Source organism: Panthera leo, chromosome C1, assembly GCF_018350215.1.
Source record: "Panthera leo isolate Ple1 chromosome C1, P.leo_Ple1_pat1.1, whole genome shotgun sequence".
NCBI classification, from domain to species: domain Eukaryota; kingdom Metazoa; phylum Chordata; class Mammalia; order Carnivora; family Felidae; genus Panthera; species Panthera leo.
The window spans coordinates 84,987,896-85,008,333 of record NC_056686.1 but is presented as its reverse complement, the minus strand read 5'-3'; the positions used below and the strand labels follow the sequence as shown (position 1 = coordinate 85,008,333).

General features: G+C 37.0%; 1 protein-coding gene across 2 annotated transcripts in view; it reads left to right on the top strand.

Moving 5' to 3' along the window:
* The window catches only part of SASS6 (SAS-6 centriolar assembly protein), a 60,635-nt gene that overhangs the window by 2,549 nt on the left and 37,648 nt on the right, over window positions 1-20,438 (top strand). For both annotated transcript variants that reach the window (XM_042953032.1, XM_042953033.1), the window contains exons 2-7: window positions 11,171-11,231; window positions 12,794-12,873; window positions 13,376-13,480; window positions 14,444-14,615; window positions 15,302-15,367; window positions 16,249-16,368. In XM_042953032.1, coding sequence (XP_042808966.1) covers window positions 11,171-11,231; window positions 12,794-12,873; window positions 13,376-13,480; window positions 14,444-14,615; window positions 15,302-15,367; window positions 16,249-16,368 — 604 coding nt within the window. The remainder of the gene's footprint in view (window positions 1-11,170; window positions 11,232-12,793; window positions 12,874-13,375; window positions 13,481-14,443; window positions 14,616-15,301; window positions 15,368-16,248; window positions 16,369-20,438) is intronic.

The window sequence follows — 20,438 nt, the reverse complement described above, 5'->3', positions numbered from 1 at the left end:
GCTTGGAACATAATAAACATACAGCAAATGTTAGTTATTATTATTATTATTTTTAAATGTTTGTTTAGTTATTTTGAGAGAGAGCGCAAGCGAGTGGGGGAGGAGCAGAGAGAGAATCCCAAGCAGATTCTCACTGTCAACACAGCCTGACACAGGGCTCCATTCCACAAGCCATGAGATCATGACCTGAGCTGAAATCAAGACTTGGACACTTAACCGACTGAGCCAGCCAGGCACCCCAAACAGTAGTTCTTGTTTTTCTTAGGAATATCATTTTTATTTATTTATCTGTAATTTATTTTTTTGAATTTACATCTAAGTTAACATATAGTATAATTTCAGGAGTAGAATTTAGTGATCTATCACTTGTATATAACACCCAGTGTTAATCCCAACAAGTGTCCTCCTTAATGTCCCTTGCCTAGTTAGCCCATCCCCCCACCCCAAACACCTCCAGCAACCCTCAGTTTGTTTTCTGTATGTAAGAGTCTCTTATGGTTTGTCCTTCTCCCTGTTTTTATATTATTTTTGCTTCCCTTATGTTCATCTGTTTTGTATCTTAAATTCCACATATGAGTGAAGTCATATGATACTTTTTCTCTGACTGATTTTGCTTAGCATAATACACTCTAGTTTCCATCCACATTGCTTCAAATGGCAAGATTTCATTCTTTTTGATCGAGTAATATTCCATTGTGTGTGTGTGTGTATGTGTGTATGTATACACCACATCATCTTTATCCATCAGTTGATGGACATTTGGGCTCTTTCCATACTTTGGCTATGGTTGATAGTGCTGCTATAAACATGGGGGTGCATGTGTCCCTTTGAAACAGCACACCTGTATCCCTTGGATAAATGCCTAGTAGTGCAATTGCTGGGTCATAGGGTAGTTCTATTTTTAATTTTTTGAGGAACCTCCATACTGTTTTCCAGAGTGGCTGCACCAGTTTGCATTCCCACCAGCAGTGCAAAAGGGTTCCTCTTCTGTATCCTAGCCAACATCCGTTATCGCATGAGTTGTTAACGTTAGCTACTCTGACAGGTGCGAGGTGGTATCACATTGTGCTTTTGATTTGTATTTCTCTGATAATGAGTGATGTTGAGCATCTTTTCGTGTGTCTGTTAGCCATCTGGATGTCTTCTTGGGAAAAATGTCTATTCATGTCTTCTGCCCATTCTTCACTGGATTGTTTTTTGGGTGCTGAGTTTGGTAAGTTCTTTATAGATTTTGTATACTAACTCTATCTGATATGTCATTGCAAATATCTTCTCCCATTCTGTCATTAGTTGCCTTTTATAGTTTTGGTGATTGTTTCCTTCCCTCTGCAGAAGATTTTTATCTTGATGAGGCCCTGGTAGTTCATTGTTGCTTTTTGTTTCCCTTGCTTCCAGAGACATGTCAAGTAAGAAGTTGCTGTGGCCAAGGTCAAAGAGGTTGTTGCTTGTTTTCTTTAGGATTTTGATGGCTTTCTGTCTTATGTTTAGGTCTTTCATTCATTTTGAGTTTATTTTTGTATATGGTGTAAGAAAGTGGTCCGGGTTCATTTTTCATGCATTTTCATTTTTCATTTTCATTTTCATTTTTCAAGCATGTCGTTGTCCAGTTTTCCCAACACCATTGGCTGAAGAGACCGTCTTTTTTCCATTGGATATTCTTTCCTGCTTTGTCAAAGATTAGTTGGCCATACATTTGTGGGTCCATTTCTGGATTCTCTATTCTGTTCCATTGATCTGTGTGTCTGGTTTTGTGCCAGTACCATACTGTCTTGATGATTACAGCTTTGTAATACAGCTTGAAGTCCCGAATTGTGATGCCTCCAGCTTTGGTTTTCTTTTTCAGGATTGCTTTGGCTATTCCGGCTCTTTCCTGGTTCCATACAAATTTTAGGATTGCTTGCTCTAGCCCTGTGAAGAATGCTGGTGTTGGGGGGGCATGGGTAGCTCAGTTGGTTAAACGTCTGACTTCTGCTCAGGTCACGATCTCATGGTTCACTAGGTTGAGACCCACGTCAGGCTCTGTGCTGACAGCTTGGAGCCTGGAACCTGCTTCAAATTCTGTGTCTCCCTCTCTCTCTGCCTGCCCCTTCCCCACTTATGCTCTGTGTCTGTCTCTCTCTCTCAAAAATAAATAAAAACATTAACAAAATTTTAAAAAAAGAATGCTGGTGCTATATTGATAGGGATTGCCCAAACATTAGTTATTATTAAAGTGTGATTAATACCTGAAGTGACATCAATGTTCTGAAGTCATAGAGAAGGAGAAACTTCAGTGAAAGATAGTGATAATGCTCAGAGAACTCTGGAGGAAAGTAATGCAAAATTTTGAAGCCCATGGTTTGACACCTGCTTTTTCATTTTTGTTTTGTAACTTCTTCTGCCTGTATACTAGTCATACAAGACTATTTGTTATCCCTTGATTGTGCCTGATAATCTCAATACCATACCTTTATTCATGCTATTCTCCCTGCCCCAGCTGCTTTTTCTTTCATAGCCTTCAAAGTCTGTCTTAAATCCCTTCACTATAAGGAATTTTTCAGTTGCCTAGGTTGAGATTAATTGCCTTTATTCATTTATCAGATAGCATAGTGCAGGTGTAATGTCTGAGTTTTAATTTGGTCACCTCTGCAAGGTGACCTTAACCACGTTTGTAACTTGTGCACCTCAGTTCTTCCTTTCTAAGACAGACATAATATTTACTTAATAAGATTATTGTTATGTAAGATACATGTAAAGCACGGGTAGTCAGTAAGTGTTAGTAACCCTTCCCTTCCTTCTCTTGAAGCACTTAAATCAAGCAAATCTGAGTAGAGTCATTTAATCTGATCTCAATTTGAGGACATGGACCGTGTTTATTTCTGTTTGTATTCCTAGCATCCATCATACTACCTGGCTTAGAGCAGCTTTTATATGTCTGAATTGAGAGTTTAAGGTCACTGCTCCTAGGTGGCAAAGGTGGGCTAGAATCCAATTCTACTAATATGAAATCTAACTTGTAGGGAGGATGTTATGTGAATTTATGTACTGTTCAGAGTATGACATTTATTTTTGGAAATAGCATTTTTATGAGTTTTTATTGATATGTTTTACATTGTTCCCATAACAACCATTATAATGGAGAAACAACGATTTGTGATTTCAAGTACTATATTTTCTGAAAGCTCAGACTTTTCTACAAGATATTTTGGGGTTGGGGGAAGAACTTTATTCTGTGGGCCTTTCCTCCTCCCTTTTCTCCCCAAAGCTAATGCAATATAGACATTTGTAATATATGCAACAGTATCATTAATAAGCTTATAAAATTATATTAATGTGATTCTTCCAGTATTATCTAAAGAATACTTTATTGACTTTTTTTTTAAATAAATTTGTCAAGTATGATAGGACCTTTTTTTTAAGGTTTTCTTTCCTTTTTTTTTTTTTTTTTTTTAAAGTTTGTTTATTTTGAGAAAGACAGAGATGGCACCAGTGGGGGAGGGACAGAGAGAGGAAGAAAGAGAGAATCCCAAGCAGGCTTCACATTGTCAGCCCAGAGCCCACTGCAGGGCTTGAACTCATGAACTGCAAGACCATGACCTGAGCTGAAACCAAGAGTAGGACACTTAACTAACTGCCTGAGCCACCCAGGTGCACCCCCCCCCCCCGCCTTTTTTTTTTTTTTTTTTTTTAAATATATGAAATTTATTGTCAAATTGGTTTCCATACAACACCCAGTGCTCATCCCAAAAGGTGCCCTCCTCAATACCCATCACCCACCCTCCCCTCCCTCCCACCCCCCCATCAACCCTCAGTTTGTTCTCAGTTTTTAACAGTCTCTTATGCTTTGGCTCTCTCCCACTCTAACCTCTTTTTTTTTTTTTTTTTTCCTTCCCCTCCCCCATGAGTTTCTGTTAAGTTTCTCAGGATCCACATAAGAGTGAAACCATATGGTATCTGTCTTTCTCTGTATGGCTTATTTCACTTAGCATCACACTCTCCAGTTCCATCCACGTTGCTACAAAAGGCCATATTTCATTCTTTCTCATTGCCACGTAGTATTCCATTGTGTATATAAACCACAATTTCTTTATCCATTCATCAGTTGATGGACATTTAGGCTCTTTCCATAATTTGGCTATTGTTGAGAGTGCTGCTATAAACATTGGGGTACAAGTGCCCCTATGCATCAGTACTCCTGTATCCCTTGGGTAAATTCCTAGCAGTGCTATTGCTGGGTCATAGGGTAGGTCTGTTTTTAATTTTCCGAGGAACCTCCACACTGCTTTCCAGAGCGGCTGCACCAATTTGCATTCCCACCAACAGTGCAAGAGGGTTCCCATTTCTCCACATCCTCTCCAGCATCTATAGTCTCCTGATTTGTTCATTTTGGCCACTCTGACTGGTGTGAGGTGATATCTGAGTGTGGTTTTGATTTGTATTTCCCTGATAAGGAGCGACGTTGAACATCTTTTCATGTGCCTGTTGGCCATCCGGATGTCTTCTTTAGAGAAGTGTCTATTCATGTTTTCTGCTCATTTATTCACTGGGTTATTTGTTTTTCGGGTGTGGAGTTTGGTGAGCTCTTTATAGATTTTGGATACTAGCCCTTTGTCCGATATGTCATTTGCAAATATCTTTTCCCATTCCGTTGGTTGCCTTTTAGTTTTGTTGGTTGTTTCCTTTGCTGTGCAGAAGCTTTTTATCTTCATAAGGTCCCAGTAATTCACTTTTGCTTTTAATTCCCTTGCCTTTGGGGATGTGCCGAGTAAGAGATTGCTACGGCTGAGGTCAGAGAGGTCTTTTCCTGCTTTCTCCTCTAGGGTTTTGATGGTTTCCTGTCTCACATTCAGGTCCTTTATCCATTTTGAGTTTATTTTTGTGAATGGTGTGAGAAAGTGGTCTAGTTTCAACCTTCTGCATGTTGCTGTCCAGTTCTCCCAGCACCATTTGTTAAAGAGACTGTCTTTTTTCCATTGGATGTTCTTTCCTGCTTTGTCAAAGATGAGTTGGCCATACGTTTGTGGGTCTAGTTCTGGGGTTTCTATTCTATTCCATTGGTCTATGTGTCTGTTTTTATGCCAATACCATGCTGTCTTGATGATGACAGCTTTGTAGTAGAGGCTAAAGTCTGGGATTGTGATGCCTCCTGCTTTGGTCTTCTTCTTCAAAATTACTTTGGCTATTCGGGGCCTTTTGTGGTTCCATATGAATTTTAGGATTGCTTGTTCTAGTTTCGAGAAGAATGCTGGTGCAATTTTGATTGGGATTGCATTGAATGTGTAGATAGCTTTGGGTAGTATTGACATTTTGACAATATTTATTCTTCCAATCCATGAGCAGGGAATGTCTTTCCATTTCTTTATATCTTCTTCAATTACCTGCATAAGCTTTCTATAGTTTTCAGCATACAAATCTTTTACATCTTTGGTTAGATTTATTCCTAGGTATTTTATGCTTCTTGGTGCAATTGTGAATGGGATCAGTTTCTTCATTTGTCTTTCTGTTGCTTCATTGTTAGTGTATAAGAATGCAACTGATTTCTGCACATTGATTTTGTATCCTGCAACTTTGCTGAATTCATGTATCAGTTCTAGCAGACTTTTGGTGGAGTCTATCGGATTTTCCATGTATAATATCATGTCATCTGCAAAAAGCGAAAGCTTGACTTCATCTTTGCCAATTTTGATGCCTTTGATTTCCTTTTGTTGTCTGATTGCTGGTGCTAGAACTTCCAGCACTATATTAAACAACAGCGGTGAGAGTGGGCATCCCTGTCGTGTTCCTGATCTCAGGGAAAAAGCTCTCAGTTTTTCCCCATTGAGGATGATGTTAGCTGTGGGCTTTTCATAAATGGCTTTTATGATCTTTAAGTATGTTCCTTCTATCCCGACTTTCTCAAGGGTTTTTAATAAGAAAGGGTGCTGGATTTTGTCAAAGGCCTTTTCTGCATCGATTGACAGGATCATATGGTTCTTCTCTTTTTTTTGTTGTTAATGTGATGTATCACATGGATTGATTTGCGAATGTTGAACCAGCCCTGCATCCCAGGAATGAATCCCACTTGATCATGGTGAATAATTCTTTTTATATGCCGTTGAATTCGATTTGCTAGTATCTTATTGAGAATTTTTGCATCCATATTCATCAGGGATATTGGCCTGTAGTTCTCTTTTTTTTACTGGGTCTCTGGTTTAGGAATCAAAGTAATACTGGCTTCATAGAATGAGTCTGGAAGTTTTCCTTCCCTTTCTATTTCTTGGAATAGCTTGAGAAGGATAGGTATTATCTCTGCTTTAAACGTCTGGTAGAGCTCCCCTGGGAAGCCATCTGGTCCTGGACTCTTATTTGTTGGGAGATTTTTGATAACCGATTCAATTTCTTCGCTGGTTATGGGTCTGTTCAAGCTTTCTATTTCCTCCTGATTGAGTTTTGGAAGAGTGTGGGTGTTTAGGAATTTGTCCATTTCTTCCAGGTTGTCCAGTTTGTTGGCATGTAATTTTTCATAGTATTCCCTGATAATTGTTTGTATCTCTGAGGGATTGGTTGTAATAATTCCATTTTCATTCATGATTTTATCTATTTGGGTCATCTCCCTTTTCTTTTTGAGAAGCCTGGCTAGAGGTTTGTCAATTTTGTTTATTTTTTCAAAAAACCAACTCTTGGTTTCGTTGATCTGCTCTACCGTTTTTTTAGATTCTATATTGTTTATTTCTGCTCTGATCTTTATTATTTCTCTTCTTCTGCCGGGTTTAGGCTGCCTTTGCTGTTCTGCTTCTATTTCCTTTAGGTGTGCTGTTAGATTTTGTATTTGGGATTTTTCTTGTTTCTTGAGATAGGCCTGGATTGCAATGTATTTTCCTCTCAGGACTGCCTTCGCTGCGTCCCAAAGCGTTTGGATTGTTGTATTTTCATTTTCGTTTGTTTCCATATATTTTTTAATTTCTTCTCTAATTGCCTGGTTGACCCACTCATTTGTTAGTAGGGTGTTCTTTAACCTCCATGCTTTTGGAGGTTTTCCAGATTTTTTCCTGTGGTTGATTTCAAGCTTCATAGCATTGTGGTCTGAAAGTATGCATGGTATAATTTCAATTCTTGTAAACTTATGAAGGGCTGTTTTGTGACCCAGTATATGATCTATCTTGGAGAATGTTCCATGTGCACTCGAGAAGAAAGTATATTCTGTTGGTTTGGGATGCAGAGTTCTAAATATATCTGTCAAGTCCATCTGATCCAATGTATCATTCAGGGCCCTTGTTTCTTTATTGACCGTGTGTCTAGATGATCTATCCATTTCTGTAAGTGGGGTGTTAAAGTCCCCTGCAATGACCACATTCTTATCAATAAGGTTGCTTATGTTTATGAGTAATTGTTTTATATATTTGGGGGCTCCGGTATTCGGCCGCCGCCGCCTTTTTTAAGAGAGCGCAAGCAAGGGAGAGGGGCAGAAGGAGAGAGAAAAGATCTTTTTAAAAAAAAATTTTTTTTTTTAATGTTTTTGTTTATTTTTGAGATAGAGAGAGACAGAGCATGAGCAGGGGAGGGGCAGAGAGAGAGAGAGAGGGAGACACAGAATCCAAAGCAGGCTCCAGACTCTAAGCTGTCAGCACAGGGCCCCATGCGGGGCTTGAACTCACGGACTGTGAGATCATGACCTGAGCTGACGTCAGACGCTTAACCGACTGAGCCACCCAGGCGCCCCAGAAGGAGAGAGAAAAAATCTTTAGCAGGCTCCCTGCTCAGCACAGACCCCTGATGTGGGGCTCGATCCTATGACCCTGGGATCATGACCTGAACCGAAATCAAGAGCTGGATGCTCAACCAACTGAGCCACCCAGTTGCCCCCATAGGAATTTAGAAAGTGTACATCACCATAAAAAGTTATCTACTGCAGTATCATACCCTCTATGGCAGCATGTTTTAGAAAAAAAACTTCAGAAGGCAAAAACCAAACATAATGACATTGTAGATCTGAAAAGGCCCTCACAAACCTAACTCTGTTCACTTCCCTTACAAATTAGGAAATTGAAAGGTTTTTTTTTTTTTCTTAAGAACTTAATTTGCAGAATTGGAGTAGAAATCTAATCTGTTTCACATATAATACACTAGATATTAGAAAAATAGAAACAAAACGTTCTCTTGTTTTAAAAATACAGTAAAACCTTGGTTTGTAAGCATAATTCGTTCTGGAAACATGCTTATAATCCAAAGCACTTGCATATCAAAGCAAATTTCCCCACAGGAAATAATGGAAATTCAGATGATTCGGTCCACAACCCAAAAAATATTCATATAAAGATGATTATGAGGGGCGCCTGAGTGGCTCAGTTGGTAAGCATCTGACTCAACTTCAGCTCAGGTCATGGTCTTGTAGGTTGGTAAGTTTGAGCCCTGAGTCGGGCTCTGCATTGGCAGTGCGGAGAGCCTGCTTGGGATTCTCTCTCTCTCCCTCTCTCTCTGCCCCCCCCCCCCCGAAATAAATAAATAAACTTTAAAAAATGATTATAATACTGTAATATAATATAAAATAATAAAATACAAAACTTAAAGAAAAAAATTAACCTGCACTTACCTTCGAACCTGCACTTCATGGCTGGTGTGAGGGAAATGAGAGAGGAGGATTATTGTGTAGGACAGCTTTGACTATTATTAATGGAATCACTGGTATCTGTTGGTTCAATGGAAACTTTTTCTTTTCGTGCAACTTTAACAAGGAACCTACCCAATGACACTTGCTTTTGCCTCCTTTTGAGGATTTCGGGGAAATGTGGCATTGCATTGTCATTAAACAGATTCATTACTCGCACTGCTACAGCCTTATTCGGGTGGTGCTTTTCTACAAAATTTTGTACTGTTTTCCACATTTTACACATCTCCCTAATCTCATTTGAAATGAAGGTTTTCTCTGCCTTTTTCTCTTCGTTTGCAGATGAGATGCTGATGTAGACTTATAAAATCTTGAGATTTGGGTCACTCACGTACAATTTCCTTCTTCCACCATAATCATCTCCTTCTTCTTACTGCCTTTCTTTTCAGTCTTTTTCTGCATGGGAGCCATTGTGTACGCTTGCATGGATGTTGACTATAGTACAGTATTAATAAACTTTTGTCATATACTGTATTTGATGTAACTGGCAATAAAGCAGAAGAGGAAAGGGTTTCTTTCTGCAGGAAGCCTGACCTAGAATGAAGCAAAGCATTCCTAAGCTTACTCTTACATGGAAAAGCAGCGGACTGTCCATAGGTGCTTTGAAGTGACAAAAAATACACTAGTGCCAGTTGTGGGCACCTTTCAGCATTCTGAAAAATCATTGATTTCTGCCAAACACTGTGGCCTGAGACAGCATCTGAGCATGGGAAAGGACCACTAGCAATCCCACAAAGAAAGAGAAGAACCATTGGCTCACTTGTGATCATGGGACATTCAGTGTCACATACTACTTGTATTGCCAGATATCATTTGTTTATGAAGTTAAAATTTATTAGACATGCTTGCTGTCATACAGAACACATGCAGAACAAGTTACTCGCAGTTTAAGGTTTCACTGTTAGTTCTTCCTATCTGTGCCATTGCTGCTCATTCCTATTCAGATAACAGAAGTTATGGTAAACTTACTATATGGTAACCTCACCATACTAAGATTAGGCAACCAATCATGTTCAGTAGGAAATTTAACTAAAATGACATTTTTTAAGGCAATATAAAAATTGTAAGTTAGAGCATAAAAATCTGAACAATTGAATTTAGCCTTGGTCAACTATTACCAAGTTTTTCCATCAACACTCAGTTGCTAGGTCTATCTATACTTTTTACTTCTGTAGTAGATAAGTAGCAGAATGTGGGAAAAATTTAAAACACATCTTTAAAAAAATTTTTTTAATGTTTTTATTTATTTTTGAGAGAGCATGAGTGAGGTTGGGGCAGAGAGAGAGGGAGACAGAATCTGAAGCAGGCTCCAGGCTCTGAGCCATCAGCACAGAGCCTGATGTGGGGCTTGAACTCACAAACCTCAAGATCACGACCTGAGCCGAAGTTGAGCCACCCAGGTGCCCCTAAAACACATTTTTAGAAGAGTAGCTTAAAATGGAATAAATTCTATTTTTACTTTTACTTTTGTTTCCTGCACATCAGGTAAAAGCCATTGTTATTTAATTCTAGCAGGATAAAGAACACTTGTGCAGAGATGTTTTTTCACCAATTTTCCCTTTATTTCCTCAATTAAGCATTTTGTCTCAGTTTGATTAATGGTTATGAGCACCTTTATTTATATGCCTCTGTCTGATATTGAATTCTCTAAGATGGAGTAGATACTGTGGAAAGTTATGGTCTCTTTAGAAAAAGTTTAGGGACACTTGGGTGGCTCAGTCAGTTATGGATCCGACCTCGTCTCAGGTCATGATCTCACTGTTTGTGAGTTCGAGTCCCGCATCAGGCTCTGTGCTGACAGCTCAGAGCCTGGAGCCTGCTTCAGATTCTGTTTCCCTCTCCCTCTGTCTCTCCCCTGCTCGCGTTCTGTCTCTCTTTCTCTCTCAAAAGTAACCATTAAAAAAAAATTTTTTTTAACGTTTTAAAATAAAGTTTAGAGTTACTCTGCCTCTGGGTTAAGGTCGACAATAAAATTGTTGACAGTACTTCTGTGGATATATTGAATATTGAGCAGATGTAGTTGGTGGATTTTGTATATGCATAAGAGAAGGAATATGTTATTCTATTTCCTTGATTATAAACATGCCATGTATTCTAATGCTGCTTCACATTTTTAGTTTTTCAGATGGAATCTCCCATAAATCAATTTGATCAATTGGTGATTTTTTTTAATGTGAAGTTGTTAATAAATTGATAGTTTGTCTGGCTTTCAGTAGATGCTATTTTAGAATCAGGGCAGTGAGGTTATATCTCAGTCTAGTAATGGGAATTTCACATCATTTATTTCATTTAATTCTCACAACAACTCCATTTTACAGGAGAGAAAAATATAGATAGTTCCCGGTTAAAAACCTGATTACTTATTAGTGGAAGAACAAGAACTTAAAACTTTAAATCCAGTGTGCTTTCCAAATAACTGTTTTTAACTTAGGGAGCACCTGTGAAAGATCTTGCAACTTAATACAGAAAACTTTAGCTAATACAAATGACAGTGGTAACTCATTCCATGCAAATGTTTCTGACAGTTGGGTATATCTTTTCATACAGGAGAGTAAGTGTTAGAGTGAGCATTGAACTACAATCAGTTTCTAATCCAGTTCACAGAAAGGTTGGTATTAATTTCTTTTGAAACACATTTTTTCTTTTTTTAAAAATATTTCTGTACATTATAATTATTTTTGTTCTTTAAGAATGTGAGGTCTTTTGTTACACTCACCTTGCCTTTTAGTTTTGGGCCCATTTGTAACTTGCAAATCTGGGGTGATAGAATCTACAAAGACAGTGATTGAGAGATTATTATACCATATGTTTCTGAAGCATACAGGAAGAATTGGGGATTGGGAGAATTGGGGGTTAAGTTTTACCAATGCACTTATAAGTTGCTAGAATATATATTTTGCTACCCTAGAATTGGCATTTCATGGTGTAAATGTGAGAATAGAATGAATTGAAGCACTGCAGGGATATAGTTTTTTTAAACTTTGCCTTTTGAAGGGAGGCATTTAGAGCATCAGTCCTATGTAATCTTCAAAAGTCTGAGTCATTAACAGTGATACGGGTACAGAATAGATGACTAAGAAATACAGCATCTATTTTCTTTGTGTCAGAGCTTTCCTTACACATGAAGATTCAAGGACCTTGTAGTATTATTATTAGTAGTAGTTTCAGTTTTTAATAGCATTTTGGGTGGATTTCAGGAAGTACCTAAGTAGAAGCGCTTTAAGAACAGGACCTTCTGAGGCAGAGCAAATACCTAGATTGCGAATTTTCTGGGGTAGAGATGATATATTTCTTACATGTTAATTCCTTAGACCTGCTGTACCTCTTCATTTCCTAACTGCTCATAAGTGGTTTAGATTTTTCTAGAACTCTACCCTAACAGTTCCTCAGTAGACACGAGTAGATTCTATTTCGAAGTGGGAGCTTATTCTTAACCTCACTTCTTTATTAGGCCTCCATCATCTTGTTGCCATGCTTGTTTTCCTTACTACATTATTCGCTGAAGTATGTAATTTCTGTGTACTTTTGTATCCGTTTTTGCTACTGTGGTGCTCCACCACACTGTAAATTTACATAGAAAGTGGTCTTTATGAAAGACATTCACTTCATTTGAAACTGAAAACAGATGGGCTTCCACGTCAACCGCCACCTGGAGTAGGAATAGGCCCTCAGAATGAAGCCTTGGCAACTTGTTACTTGATACCCCTGCCCTCTGCCTGAAAGACTAATGCTCCTTTTCTAGGATAGATCGTTGGCTTGTCGTTTCAGCTGATGTGTTGCCACTTTGGAAGTATCAATTAACTTGGGAAAAACTGAAAATATAATTGAATATGATATGGTCAGTGGTTGAATGTTTTTGTCATGGTATAGTACAGCAAGGACTGGGTCTCAATTTTCCTAAGAGGATGATAGTCCTTAACTTCAATTCTGGCATTTAATTAGTTTTTATAGACCCCCACAAGGATCTCATGGAGCAGAATATCTACCCCTGTTTAAGAATCTTAAGTCTTTTAAAGACTGATGAAAAACCCAGCAGCACCAAAAAAACAAAGTCATCTGAAGTATAATGGTGACACGTTGTTACTGGATAAATTTACTTCTAAGAAGGAAGGAATTAGGCTAAAAGCCAGATCTATTGAAAACATTAAAAAATAACAATCTTTCTTTTAGGATTTAGTTATTCGTCTGACTGATGATACCGATCCATTTTTTCTGTATAACCTTGTTATATCTGAGGAAGATTTTCAGAGGTAATTAAATTTGTTTTTCTGGTTTGTTTTTTTTTTTAACCTTTTATTTACTTTTGAGAGAGAGAGAGCGTGGGCTCCCTTGCGCGAGTGGGGGAGGGGTAGAGAGAGAGGGAGACAGAATCCGAAGCAGGCTCCAGGCTTTGCGCTGTCAGTCAGCACAGAGCAGGACACAGGGCTCAAATCCATGAACTGTGAGATCATGACCTGAGCCAAAGTCAGACGCTCAACCGACTGAGCCCCCCGGGCGCCCCAGGATGTTTTTGAAAGTAAATATTTCATATCTTATCAGAGTTCTGCTTAAAACAGCCCAGAGTTTTGGAGCTTTAGCTAAGTATATTGACCTTTTCCTTCCCATTGAATGAATTCTATAAAAATCAAAGTTCCCTAGCTCAGTTTTTGATTATAATGTATGTTCAGTAAATAAAAAAAAGACTATTTCAGGGTTTTAATTACAATTAAAAATAGTAATTAAATTTTTAAAATTCTCTTTTCTTCTGTATAGTTTAAAATTCCAACAAGGCCTTCTGGTAGACTTCTTAGCTTTCCCACAAAAATTTATAGATCTTCTTCAGCAATGTACTCAAGAACATGCCAAAGAAATTCCAAGGTAAGTCTCATGAGAGCTCTATATCATTAAAATTCTCTCAAGACAAACTCTTCTTTGTAAGCCAAATTGATGGCAAAATATTTTCTATGTGTTAAAAGTATCTCTATTTTTAAAACTGGGTTTAGGGCTCTATTAAATATCAACTTTTAAGGAATCATGGTTAAAATCAGAAATATTTACCCCTTAATTTTCATGTCTTGACAGAGCCATTAAAATTATCTGAAATATTTAACATCATCAAGTATGTGTTTTTATAATGAACTTGGAAAAGGAGAATAAGATTTTGGTTTGTATGTGTATATTCATATATACATATGGATACATGCATATATATCCATATATTCATATACACATATGAAAATGTGTATGTTCGTGTGATGCTAAAGCCTGATCCTTTCATTGTAAAATTCACCAACCTTTTATCTATTGGTGTCATCAGTTGATGATTGTTTGAATCAATTATTTCATTAGGAACTACAAAGTTATGCATTTCTAATTCTGCCATTCTTTTTATACTTACTAGGTATAATTTTTTTATAAAGAACTCTTCTTCATCTGTTTGGGCTATTTGATTACTCTGAAAATTCATATAGGAAAGGATAAATACTAAATTCTTTTAAATTGTCAATTTTTAGAGTAAAGAGTTGTTATTCTAGTTACTATGTGCTTTCAGTGGGTTTTGTTTTTATATTTTCATCTTTCATAATGAACTCATGGACATTTGCATATTCACTGTTTCAGTGAATTCTTTTTCTATTTCTTGCCCAATTTTTCCGTTTTACTATTTACATTAGTTTATCCACTTTAACCATTGGGAGTCCTTTCATGTTGGCCCCTGTGATTTCTATATGCCCCCTTTCCTGATACTTCTAATCATTTCTGATGCGCTGGAGCTTATGATTCAATGGGAAAGTTTCACTGTCTCATAAGTATTGTTATATTGTGACACTTTTCTTTTCAAAGGTTTTTGCTGCAGTTAGTTTCTCCAGCACCTATTTTGGATAACTCACCTGCCTTTTTAAATGTGGTAGAGACAAATCCTTTTAAGCATCTTACACACCTCTCACTAAAACTTTTACCTGGAAATGATGTGGAAATAAAGAAGTTTTTAGCCAGCTGTTTGAAAAGTAGCAAGGTAAGATTTAAATTTATTTTTTAAAAAATAAATACCAAAAGTCTCTGATAAATCACTGAAAAGCTATATTGCTATTAGTTTTTGTTTTCAGAGTGAAGTGTTTTTGAAGACGTCTAGTAAATTTTTGTAATATGTAAGGGATTTATTTTTATTTTATTGGTTGTTTATTTGTTATTTTTAGTCAAGATATAGTGAGGTTAGAACTGGACTAAAAATCGAAAAACTAGGTGCCATCATTTTTATTAATTTTCTGTAATCTGAGGTAGTTCACTTAAGGTGTTGATGGTTTTATCAATTTGTAGATAAGTATGGAGATATCTACTACCCTATTGCACTTATCTCAAATGAGGAAAGATGTGTGAAAGTGGTTTGAGAATTACAAAGTGCTCTTTAACTTTGTAAGGTATATGTAGCAAAGAAGCAACATTGGGATGCCTCTTAATAGTTTTCACAAAGTCTTTAGTCAAATGGTATAGATTAGTGCATCTCAAACTTTGGTGGTACACAAATCCTCTAGGCATCTTGCTCATTCAGAGTGAGTCAGAAGGTTTGAGGTGGAACCTAAAATTCTGTATTTTTAACAAACTCCCAGGGTGATGCTGACACTATATTTTGCTATACTTTGAGTAGCACAGCTATAGATGATTAAATTGTAAACTGCTTAATTTTACTATTTTTATAAATAGGAAGAAAAATTATCACTGATGCAATCACTAGATGATGTTACTAGGCAACTGAATTTCACACAAAAGGTAATTCAGATTTCATTTTGTCTTTGTATGTCATCCAAACATTGGCTCTGAATTGCTTCTTGAATCCTGTCCAGGCTTTTGTGTATTAATTTTTAAAAGTATGTTACTTTTGGATTCCTTCTCCTTTTTGACATCCTTCCCCTACCAGTAAATTGTCTTAATCTGATGCTTTCTCTGATATTTGATTCCATACAAACATTTCTGTTAACTTCAGTATATGACACATTCCTTCCAAGTCTTCATTAAATAATATATAGTACCTGTCACATGTTACTTTTTCACTCTTTTATTCACCTCATTCCTCCTGTCGAAAATAACTTTTCAGTTCACATCTTCTAAACCTCTTTTCCATACTTGTGTTATGAATTATTTTGATAGGCTTACCATCATTTTAGTCATAGCTACAATCTTTTTGCCCATACTCCTTGAAACTGAGGACCAAAGTATCTGATAAGTGACATGACTTCAGGCAGAAATTGTCCTGCACAACATAGCCCATCTAGGAAACCTGTGTTACTGGGTTTTAGGTGTATATATGAACCACTCCTTATGACTGACTTCCTCTACCCTGGGTAGACATTTATTTCTTAATATCAGAGGAGAGGATTTGGTGGTGAAGAGCCAAGTTTTACTAAAAGGTTAAAGATAGTTAAGCAAGATAGTTAAGCTTGACTTCTGGGCTGTGCTAACTCTAAAATTGCTTTTATTCTAATCTTGATTTCCTCAAATTAAAAAAAAAAATTCTGTGTAGGAAAAGGCTTTGAGTATATTTTGGAAAGCTGTGATTCCTTTTCTTTAATATCCTTTGTAAATATTGCCATGTTCTAAGCTAATAACATTCACAAGACTTTCTTAATATTTTGTATTGAACTCTAATACAGACCTTATCAGAAAAAGTGCAAGAATTAGATAAGTTACAGAATGAATGGGCATCACACACAGCTGCATTGTCAAATAAACATTCCCAGGAACTAACAAATGAGAAAGAAAAGGCCTTGCAGGTATGAACATTAAAAGAAAATAGAAAATTATTTTTTTGTTGCTGTTATTTTGTTAGTTGTAAAAGTAATATATGCTTGGTTTAATATGTTCAAACATAACAGAAGTATGTGAAAAATTAAGTTTCTTGTTATAAGTCTTAATATCCAGAAATAATTTATAAACTTTTTGATATATGTTTTCTAGACTTGTCTCTTGATATGTAAATAATGTCATTTAAAAATATATATTTGTAAGTTTAGAAATATGTAAATCATGATTGTATACACCTAGTGGGTTTTTGTTTTATTCTGTGCTAATGAGGTCCTACAGTATATATTGATTGTAACTTTTTTTTCATGTAACATGACACCATAGATCATTCTTTTTAAGCATTCTTTTTTAGTGGCTACATAGTATGAATTATTTGGATATAACATGAATTATTTAACTACTTACCTAAGTGATGGACATTTCAACATGTCAGTATCTTGGCTAACACAAATACTACAGTGAATGTTCTTTGTTCCTAGAAGGGAGATTGCAGTATACCCTAGGTATTAATGGATGTTGTAGATTTGCCAGCCAGGTCATACCAAATGGAATGTAAAAGATAGTGTATGATAGTACTTATTTCCCCATATTCTTTTTTTTTTATTATTAAGCTTTAAATTTTAATTCCAGTGTACTTAACATACAGTGTTATGTTAGTTTCAGGTATATGTGCAGTATAGTGACTCAACAGTAATATACATTACTCGGTGACCATGAAAAGTGTATTCTCTACTCTCCCTCACCTGTTTCACCTATCTGCTTCTGTACCTCCCCTCAGATAACTCAATTTGTTCTCTATAATTAAGGGGCTCTTTCTTGGTTTGTCTGTCTTTTTTTTACCTTTGTCCATTTGTTTTGTTTCTGATATTCTACATATGAGTGAAATCATATGGTATTTGTTTTTTTCTGACAGACTCACTTTGCTGAGCATTATACTCTGGCTCCATCCATGTTGTTGCAAATGGCCAGATTTCATTCTTTTTTATGGCTGAATGATATTCCATTGTGTGTATATGCCACATCTTTATCCATTCATCTATTTTTTTGTTTTATTTTACTATTTTTTTAATATGCAATTTATTGTCAAATTGATTTCCATACAACACCCAGTGCTCATCCCAACAGGTGCCCTCCTCAGTACCTATCACCCACTTTCCCCTTCCTCTCAACCCCCCATCATCTATTGATAGATACTTTGGTTGCTTCCATAATTTGGCTATTATAAATACTGCTGCAATAAACATAGGGTGTGTATATCCTTTGGAATTAGTGTTTTTGTATTCTTTGGGTAAATACCTGGTAGTGTGATAACTGGATTGCAGGGTAGTTCTATCTTGTTTTTTTTTAAAGTTTATTTATTTTCTTTAGTAATCTCTACGCCCAACCTGGAGCTTGAACTCATGACCCAGAGATCAAGAGTCTCATGCTCTTCTGACTGAGCCTGCCAGGTGCCCATGTGGGCGGCTTTATTTTTAGTTTTTTGAGAAACCTCCATACTCTTTCACCTTGTCTGCACCAATTTGCATTCCCAGCAACAGTGCAACAGGGTTCCTTTTTCTCCACTTCCTCACTAGCACTTGTTTCTTGTGGTTTCAGTTGTAACCATTCTGACAGGTGTGTGAGAGGATATCTCATTGTGCTTTCGATTTAGGTTTCCTTAATGAATGATGTTGAGCATCTTTTCATGTGTCTGTTGGCTATTTGTCTTCTTTGGAGAAATGTCTGTTCATGTCTTCTGTCCATGTTTTCATTGGATTGTGGTTGTGTGTGTGTGTGTTGAGTTGTATCGGTTCTTTATATATTTTGGACACTAACCTGTTATATATCATTTGCAAATATCTTCTCCTATTCAGTAGGTTGCCTTTTAGTTTTATTGTTTCCTTTGCTCTGTGGAAGCTTTTTATTCTGATGTAGTCCCAATAGTTTATGTTTGCTTTTATTTCCCTTGCCTCAGGAGACCTATCTAGAAAAATGTTGACAGCCGGTGTCAGAGAAATTATTGCCTGTGCTCTCTTCTAGGATTGTTATGGTTTCAGGTCTCACATTTAGGTCTTTAATCCATTTTGAGTATATTTTTGTGTATGGTAGAAGAATATGGTCCAGTTTCATTCTTTTGCATGTGACTGTCCAGTTTCTCAATACCTTTTATTGGAAAGACTGTTTTTCTCCCATTGGACATTGTCTCCTGCTTTGTCATAGAATAATTGACTGTAGGGGCGCCTGGGTGGCTCAGTTGGTTGGGCGTCTGACTTCGGCTCAGGTCACGATCTCGTGGTCCGTGAGTTCGAGCCCCGCGTCGGGCTCTGGGCTGATGGCTCAGAGCCTGGAGCCTGCTTCCGATTCTGTGTCTCGCTCTCTCTCTGCCCCTCCCCCGTTCATGCTCTGTCTCTCTATCTCAAAAATAAATAAACGTTAAAAAAAACAATTAAAAAAAAAAGAATAATTGACTGTATAATCATGGGTTTATGTCTGGGCTTTCTGTCCTGTTCTTTTGATCTTTGTGTCTGTTTTTATGCCAATACCATTCTGTTTTGATTACTACAGCTTTCTAATATAATTTGAAGTCAGAATTGTGATACCTTCAGGTTTTTTTTTTTTTTTTTTCTTCTAGATTGTTTTGGCCATTCAGGGTCTTTTGTGTTTCCATGCAAATTTTAGGAGTATTCTAGTTCTGTGAAAAATGGTGTTGGTATTTTGATAGGATGGCATTTAATGTGTAGATTGCTTTGGGTAGTATGGGCATTTTATTTCTTTATTTTTAAAGTTTATTTTGAGAGAGAGAGAAAGTGCATGTGAACAGAGGAGGGGCAGAGAGAGGGAGAAAGAGAATCCCAAGCAGGCCCTCCTCTGTCAGCCCAGAGCCCAAAGCAGGGCTTGGCCCCACGAACCTCAGGGTCATGACCCTGAGCTGAAATCAGGAGTTGGATGCTTAACCAGCTGAGCCACCCAGGTACTCCAGTGTGGACATTTAAATAGTATTTGTTCTTCCAGTCCATGAGTGTGGAATATCTTTCCATTTGTTTCTGTTATCTTAAGGTTCTTTCATCAGTGTTTTATAGTTTTCAGAATATAGGTCTTTCACTTCCTTAAGTTTATTCCTAAGTGTCTTATTTTTGATGCAATTGTAAATGAGATTGCTTTCTTAATTTCTCTGTGCTTCATTATTAGTGTATAGAAATGCAGTGGAAGGGTGCCTGGGTGGCTCAATTGGTTAAGTGTCCAACTCTTGATTTCATCTCAGGCCTTCACCTCAGGGTCATGAGTCCAAGCCCCATGTTGGGCTGTGCACTGGGTGTGGGGGGAAAAGCAAAAAGAAATGCAATGCATTTCTGTATGTGGATTTTATGTGCTGTGACCTTACTGAATTCATTTATTCATTTATCAGTTCTAGTAACTTCTGGTGGAGTCTTCCAAGTTTTGTATATATAGTATCATGTCATCTGCAAGTAATGAAAGTTTTACTTCCTTACCAATTTGGATGCCTTTTATTCCTTCATCTTGTCGGATTTCTGTGGCTAAGACTTCCAGTACTATGTTGAATAAAAGTGGTGAGATTGGACATCCTTGTGTTGCTCCTGTTCTAAGGTGGAAAGCTTAGTTTTTCACCATTCAGTATGATATTAGCTGTGGGTTTTTCGTATATGGTTTTTATTATGTTGAGGTACGTTTCTTCTAAACATATTTTGTTGAGGGTTTTTATCATGAATGGATCTTGTACTTTGTTAAATGCTTTTTCTGCGTCTATTGACATGATCATATGGTTTTATCCTTTCTGTTATTGATGTGATGTATTACATTGATTTGTGAATTTTGAACCACCATTGCAATCCAGGATTAAATCCTGCTTGATTGTGGTGAATAATTGTTTTTTAATGTATTGTTGGATTTGGTTTGCTAGTATTTTGTTGAGGAATTTTTGTATCTATGTTCATCAGAGATAATTGGCTTGTAATTCTCTTTTTTTGTAATACATATCTGTATCTGGTTTTGGTATCAGGGTAACACAGGCCTCCTAAAATGAATTTGGAAGTTTTCCTTC